Raw genomic sequence first — 7,640 nt, 5'->3', positions numbered from 1 at the left:
GCTTTCAGTTGTTTACTTGCTTATCGGATAAATTTGTTGGTATGCCAGCTGGACTGGGTTTCTTAATGGTGAGAACACAGGAGCATGAAGGTCATGACCTGGGTTCAATTCCTGGAAGGAGGGATTTGTCTACTTTAAAGGTGCTCCACCTAGAAGTGGAGCCTTGCTGCAGCGGTAAAGCTGCCACCTTGTGACCAGGAGGTCACGGGTTCAAGTCGTGGAAACAGACTCTTGCAAATTGCAAGGAGAGGATGCGTACAAAGACCCCAAGGCGGGTTCGACCATTCCCCGGATCCCGCCCAGAGCAGGAGCTTCGTGCACCAGGCTGCTCTTTTTGAAGGTGCTCCACCTAACTTGCAAATAAATATAATTTCACATATCAAGATGGCTTCCGATGTGCACATTTCACTATTGATGTCAATACTAATATTTTTGTAAAAATAATTGAGTGGTATAGGCGCTCTACCGCCTAAGGAAGCAAAAACCTACAAACACAAGATCATTTAGCTATGACCGTACACACTTAGATGAGGGATGCATCTGTGGCCATGGTATCTACCTAAGGGATTCACACACTGTAGTATAAAGCTTTCAGTCGTTTACTTGCTTATCCGATGAATTTGTTGGTATGCCAACTGGACTGGGTTTCTTAATGGTGAGACCACAGGAGCGTGAAGGTCATGACCTGGGTTCAATTCCTGGAAGGAGGGATTTGTCTACTTTAAAGGTGCTCCACCTAACTTGCAAATAAATATAGTTTCAGATATCAAGATGGCTTCCGATGTGCACATTTCACTATTAGTGTCAATACTAATATGTTAGTAAAAATAATTGAGTGGTCTAGATAATTAGTGCTAAAAGAAACCTGGTTCCGTAGCTTATAAATATCACTACCTTTCGTAAAAAAAAAACTGCTGAATCGTTTGAGTTCATTTTAAAACCTCTGTCCTTTATGCGCCAATATGCTGGTTTCTTATTTTCTGTTTGCCTCTCATGCTTTCGCGTAGATCAAGGGGGGATGAAATGTCAAAATAGCACACCAAACAAAAAATTGCACGGTGTGCATAAAGGGCTGACAACAGTCAACGTCAAGGGGGCCCTCGACGGCATCATGGTGACACGTAGCAGAGCAAGATGAAGATAGGGATGTCAACCAACTAGAGGTGGAACTTTGGACTTGTTACATGGAACGAACCCAATCTTGCTCTTTTTTAGATATGCCTCCAGCAAAGGCTGAGGCAGGCGATGTTTGATGCTGAACTGAGGCAAATTTGAGTGCTATTAAAACGTACCAGAATGGTTTCGTGGCACTTTGCCTAAGTTGTAATGTTCCAGCTCAACACATTGAACACTTCAACCTAAAACCCTCGGGACGTAACTGGTCAAATTTTAGATTTTCTGAATAGTTTCATCATACGACAGCTCGGACAGGGTGAGTACCAAGTTTATGAAGTTTCGAAGGAAAAGTATCTATACTGAATCGTCAAGCAAACTAACTGGTAGAATTAAAGGCATAAGTTTCGTTGTGACTAAGACTAGGCACTTAAAACTGGCTGGGTATACACAGTTAAGTACTGTAATGGCGAGGTCGTGTCGAAGTGATACCACCACTAGACACCAGTAGACAAGACGCGTCAGAACAAAATATAACCTACGGGACAACAAACAACAAAAAACAGGGTACCGTCAGACAGGCAAATCGACGGATCCTCGGCAGCAATTCGACACGGCAGTCCACGCAATTGCCCCCGAACACCACGCAGATCTAAGCAGCGCCCTAGGTGGCTCCGAATTCAGGGGCGGATTCGGATTAGATTGCCCGCCGGCGAGAGAGACCAGAGCAAATCCGACCGAGCTAGGGCTTACCGGCAGATGGGGTCGGCACGGGCGGGCGGATCTCCAGTCCGCGCTGCTCCGGCGGGAAGTGGGGGAGCGGGGAAGGCGTCCTCCGAGGCGGCGAGCTTGCTCCGGTGGGAGGAGGCCGCGGAATTGGGAATTCGGGGCGGAGGCGTGGCGCGTGTATGGAGGACGGACGGGAGAGAAAATGGTCCGAGCCGAGCGCACTCCCAATCGCACCAACGTCAGACAGACAGGGAGAAGAGGAGGGCGCATAATAAAAAGAGGATTTTTAGTGGAGAAGCGTGGTGATTTACTACTTGCCCAATTTCCTTTTTCTTATCCTGGGACAGCAAGCCAAAAAACCTAGTACTATGGGTTACCTTTTCAAGTTTTTTTTTCTTTTTTGAAAAGGTAAATGATTGGTCAACTTGTGATTGGAGTATATTTATGCACAATTAGAGCATCTTCAGTCGGTCCTCAAACCGTCCCCAAAGGAATTTGGGACACGCCGGACAAAAAAAAATGTTCCCAGCCGCGTCCCCCAAAGCCGTTTTTTCGTCCCGATATGGTGTCCGGCACCCTGAGGCCGTCCCCGCCCCACAGGGGACGCTCCGGGCACGCCGGACACAACGAAAAGCGAGGCGGGCTCCCACATGTCGGCGACTATTTCCATAAACTGTTGGTTCGCGTCTTTTTTCTCGTCGCTCCTTCCCTCCCGCGCCTCCCACCCCTCCGCTGCCGCTGGATTTGCCGGCCATTTCGACGACTGATCTCTTCTGAGAGTCGGCACCATCGTCGCGGCTGGCACTCTCGTCGGCCGTTCCGCCGCCGTCGCTTCGCCTGCGCGTCCCAAAACGCGGCGTCAAATCCGTCCCACCTCCGCGCACACAAGGTGCTCGACGACATGTGGCATAGAACTCCAGAACTCCAGAGGCGGCAACATCGGCGCGCCATTGGCTTGTTGGGAATGTACAGATGAAGATTTATCTTAGGGGTTTTCACATAATGTTTGATGTTAGATTAGTATAGACCTTTGCCTCATTCACAAAAAAAGGTATGAAATGTCGAAATATTAAAGAGCGAGTTCACGTGTGTGGAGAGATCTACTCACTAGGGTGGTAACATATTTTTGATATATGAAAGTGTATAAGAGATGTTTAGTAGAAAACAATAGTGCACCATAAAGCAAACACATTGGTATAGGGTAGAAACTTACTCTTGTAAATTTTCATGACAAGTTAGGACTATTTGCAAACTGTGCAAGAATCTCAAGATCTATTCCGGTTTCAATTTTTAAAACGTAGCCGGAGAGTAAATAGTTCTACAATAGGTTTTCCTATCACACATATCTATATCCATTCTCTACACGTGTGTTCTTTTGTAAACTTTAAAAATCAAAAGTAGGACTTTCACCGAGTGTTTAAAAGCGAGTTTGTATGTAACCAGGCTCTAGAAAACTCGGATTAGATGTTTAATGGCACAAAACAAATTATATCATGCAAGAGGGCAACTAAGAGCATGGAGTTCGTGTAGACAACTCTATTCACAATTTCAAATCATGTAAAACGCACACCGGCACACGAGTGTGATTACTACAAATTTAGTCATTTTTGATGATTTACCCCAATATTTGTGGTTCTAAGTTATTAAGGAGGTATAATCATGTGTGTATGTGTATTGTCTCCATGAACATAAAAAACAGTTACCACATACTATTTATGTTTAATAATCTTGCCTTTGTTGCATGGCTTGCATGTTGCTTCAATCTCGGTCGTTTCTTATGCTAAGCATGAAAATTAACACCTAAAGAGGTTACCTGGTTTTAATGCTCCAGCATAGCGATATTATTTCGGAGAAGCATACAACAAGGTTAGGGTGGAATATAAAGATGATGCGGCTGATTGACAATACTAAGGCGACAACCAAATAAATTTGACGAGTGGGGGAGATGTGATGGTGGAATAAGAGAGGCCAAAGCATATAATAAAGTATTAAAGAGAAACGTGATGTCAACGAAGAATGATGAAGTAGAGAAGGGAAAGGAGGAACATGAAGATGAAGTGATTGATCGAGATTGGTAAGACGATTTGTCTTTCATCTTAGAAGATTGAGCATAAATAAATTACTACTCCAAAAATTTATTTAAATTTAGATGTATCTATACACTAAATTGTGTCTAGATACATTCAAATTTACACAAATTTTTGGTATCTATTTATGGATAGATGTAGTATTTAAAAGTCAAAATGGAAAGGGAGAAAACGAGAAAGGAGGAAAGACCGCTCGCTCGTTCCGCCTGCGGCGCGACTGTTCGCTACCAACGACAATTGTTCTCTGGACCCAAACACCGCCCAAAAGCCCCTCCCGAACCTCTCCCGGGCCGCCGCCGCCGCCGCCTAGCCTCCATGGACCTCTCCGACGACTGGCGCTTCCTCTTCCCCGTCGCCTCCATCTTCAACCCGCCGTCGCTCGCCCGGCCGGACGCCTCCCGCGGGCCGCTCCTCTTCTCGCCCCTCCCGCCGCCCGCCCCGCTCCTCTCCCTCCCCTCCCCCTTCCCCCCGCCGCTGCACGCCTCCACCACCGGCGACCTCTTCCACGCCCTCCGCCACTTCCTCTCCTCCACCTCCTTCCTCCCCTACTCCCACCTCCGCTCCCTCTCCGCCCCCCTCCTCGCCGCGCCGTCCCCGCCCTTCCCGCCGCCATCCAATCTGCTCGCCGCCCTCCGCGCCCGCTCCCCCTCGACCTCCCTCCTCCTCTTCTTCCCCCACGGCAAGAACGCGGAGAATATCGCATTCTCCACCCTGGACCCGTCGTCCCTTGCGATCTCCGCGCCCCTCGTCGTCCAGAGTGACGGGCTCAAGCACCCGGGGCACCGCATACTGCAGCTCGCCGCCTCCCCTGCACAGCCGTCCTGGCCGTCACAGCAGAATGACACCCATCTCGAAGGCTTCCTGCTTGCTGCGACTCTATACTCAGTTAACTGGTTCAGAGTCGAGCCGGGGAATTCGGGCTCCCCGGCGCTCGCACCGCTGGCCAAGCAGGGGTTCGATGCCGCTGTCGTGCACGCCTGCTGGAGCAAGCATTTTCCATCGCAGTGCGCGGTGCTGCTGGAGACCGGGGAGCTGTGCTGGTTTGACCTGGATACACGGCTCGGAGGCAAGACAAAGGTTGGTCTTGGCAGCAATGGTGATGACTTCGGGGACTGGCTGAGCTGCGTGTATGGAGCGCAACCCTGGATGGTGATCGTCGCGAGCACAAAGGCCGTTCTCTCGGTCGATTTGAGGTTTGCGGATCGCGGCGAGTACAAGGTTCTAGCGAGAGTCGGGGTGCCAGGGCTGTTTGAAACCGAGCCTTTCGACGTGATCGAGCATTACCTTGCGTTCTGCAAGGCCGGGTTTGACGATTTCCACATGTCAGTGGTCACGGAGCGTCACTTGATCCTCCTTGATGCGAGGCAGCCGTTGACGCCCGTGTTGTCTTGGCAGCATGGGCTTGACAGACCCAATCACGTCGCTATGTTCCGCCTATCCGAATTGAGACCTTCCAAGGAACATGACTGGGCTTCTGATTCAGGTTTTGCCATTTTGGTTGGTTCATTCTGGAACGGGGAGTTCAGCTTGTTCTGCTACGGGCCTAAGGAGCAGGGATGTCCAGACAACTCCCATTTATATGCATGGGACATTCCTTCACGGCTTTCTCTGACAGGTCAGCATTGTGGTTGCAGCAAAGGAATCATGGAAGAGGTATTCTCGACGCATGTTCCAGGGCGTGGCGGCTATTCTTGCCAGCACGGTGCGAACTCCATCCTTGGCTACTATGTGCTTCCAGATGAGATCTCGGTGTCGGAGCCAACGTCCTCCAGCTTTGCTTTGATCCGGCTGACAGCATCGGGGAAGTTAGAGATGCAACAGTATTGTGCATCTGGAGATTTGCGTGATGACATTGACACCTTATGTGATGAATCAGAACATGCACCCATGGATATTTGTTCACCCATTTTTGTCGACACTCAGGAAGAAAATGACTCAACCAAACTACGATTCTTGAAGCTGCGTTTCCTATCTGAATATCTGAAGGGCAATCTATGCAGTGCATTGGCGAAGCATGATACTAATGTTATCGAAGACGGGGAGAAAATTACTATTAGTGAAGATGTGTCAACATTTGCAGAGGAGAACGCTAGATCCAGTTTGCTATCAGTTTCAGATTTTCTATGTAATGCTAGTGTCCCCCTGAACGCTTTTGAAATTGCATGTCAGAGCATATTGAGCGGTCTATCTTCAGATATTCTTCAGATCTCCTTCTCTAAGTACAAGGATATGCTAAAGTCCGGTACAAAAGAAGGCTTATTAGAATATTTAGAAGTTCCTAGATGTTTGCCGCATAATGAACTTCGGCCTTTCCTGTTAGCAAAACCATCAAGCACAGGTGAGAAGCTGACTAGCAAAGTGATATCTCAAAATGCTATTGTTGGACCAGTGCTCCCTATACCTGTTCTGCTTGCAATGGAAGAGATGAACAAGGGCACAGAAAGCCCTGATGACAGAGAAACTGCAGAAACCGACTTTGTACACGATCGATGTAGTGAAGTTCGTGAAGCCTTTGTTCCTGAAACATCCATTGCTGAGGCAGACTGGTTCTCCCAACAGAAGCTGAATGAAAAGAATTCCTTTTTTGTTTACAGGCCTCGGACTGAGAATAGGTTTACTCTTGATGAAACTGCTATCAAGAAGGAAACAGAAGAGCAAAATGTTGGTGATCGTGGATGTTCTCAAACATCTGCAGCACCATACAAGGATGAGAACTTCATGGAATTTGTTTGTGGAAAAGTTGGTAGTCCTCATTCTGGGCCAGAACAAGCCACATCTGATTTGTTTGATTTCAGCCCACTGAAGATGAATTTTGATTCCAGAGACCTAAATATTCAGCCTGCTGAAGAAAAAATATACAAATGCTTGAAGAAACAATTTTTAACCTGGCAAAAAAATTTCAAGCCATACCAAGAGTTTTGTAGCTCATATGAAATACAAAAGCCGTCATAATGTCATGTCTTGCTCTATTCAGTTCTAACAGCTATTGTATATTTCCATGTAATTGTATGCATATTGTTGAGAAAAGGGGCACTTGGCTCGATATAGACATAAGGTACTGTTGAACATTTGCATGCGTATTCCTTATTATGGTCACATTCACAATGCTACAATATCGGGCATTAGATGTAGTGGACATCATTAGAAAGTAAGAAGTGGTTGAATTTGACGCACCCGGCTTAAAATATTGCTGAACTCTGTATCATGTTGTTTTTTATAATGCTTATGTTGGGATAAAATTTTAGCACTGACGAGGCTAGCAATAGAACCCATTTTATTTTCATAATCGAACTTCAAGTTCACTGTTAACACGACATATGACCCTAACAAAATTTGTTGCCATCATTGTGTTTCTTTGAAGGTATATGCTTGTACTGATATTCAGTTTAGCATTGAAGCATATTTTATTGAGTTCTCATCACTTTCATGTTTGACTGAAATTCTTGAAAAAAAAGGTGCAGTGTAGCACCAATTGATATTTTACAGTGAACTTTCCTTCAACCTACATGGTTTTAATGTCGATTTTTACACCGACATTTTGAGTTTTGTCACGTTTTTCTGTACATTGTTTCCATGTTGCCATAGAACAGAGATTACAAATATATGAGAATGACCCTTCACATCTCTGGTCATATGCAAATATCATTATACTTTCAACATGTAGAGATTTATCGTGAACTTATAGGAAGTATGGTTGCATTTTAATCAGTA

General features: G+C 46.4%; 1 protein-coding gene and 1 long non-coding RNA gene across 2 annotated transcripts; one reads left to right on the top strand and one right to left on the bottom strand.

The window, feature by feature from the left end:
* LOC124697394 lies at positions 1-2,096 on the bottom strand. Its single transcript, XR_007000787.1, has 3 exons — positions 1,867-2,096; positions 99-349; positions 1-53 (listed from the first exon to the last, which is right to left on the bottom strand). It is a non-coding gene; the product is annotated as an uncharacterized LOC124697394 (long non-coding RNA).
* A 2,148-nt stretch (positions 2,097-4,244) lies between these two features.
* On the top strand, positions 4,245-6,976 carry LOC124697393. The gene has a single exon (XM_047229993.1). It carries the CDS (start codon positions 4,245-4,247, stop codon positions 6,879-6,881), a length of 2,637 nt encoding a protein of 878 aa, XP_047085949.1. The 3' UTR covers positions 6,882-6,976.
* The last annotated feature ends 664 nt before the right edge of the window (positions 6,977-7,640 follow it).

This window comes from Lolium rigidum, chromosome 3, assembly GCF_022539505.1.
Source record: "Lolium rigidum isolate FL_2022 chromosome 3, APGP_CSIRO_Lrig_0.1, whole genome shotgun sequence".
Classification (NCBI taxonomy): Eukaryota; Viridiplantae; Streptophyta; class Magnoliopsida; order Poales; family Poaceae; genus Lolium; species Lolium rigidum.
Note: the sequence above shows the minus strand (reverse complement) of the source record. Positions and strands in the feature narration are given on the sequence as shown.

Excerpts from the sequence above, each read along its gene's own strand:
- LOC124697393 (XM_047229993.1), top strand. The coding sequence starts at position 4,245 with ATGGACCTCTCCGACGACTGGCGCTTCCTCTTCCCCGTCGCCTCCATC.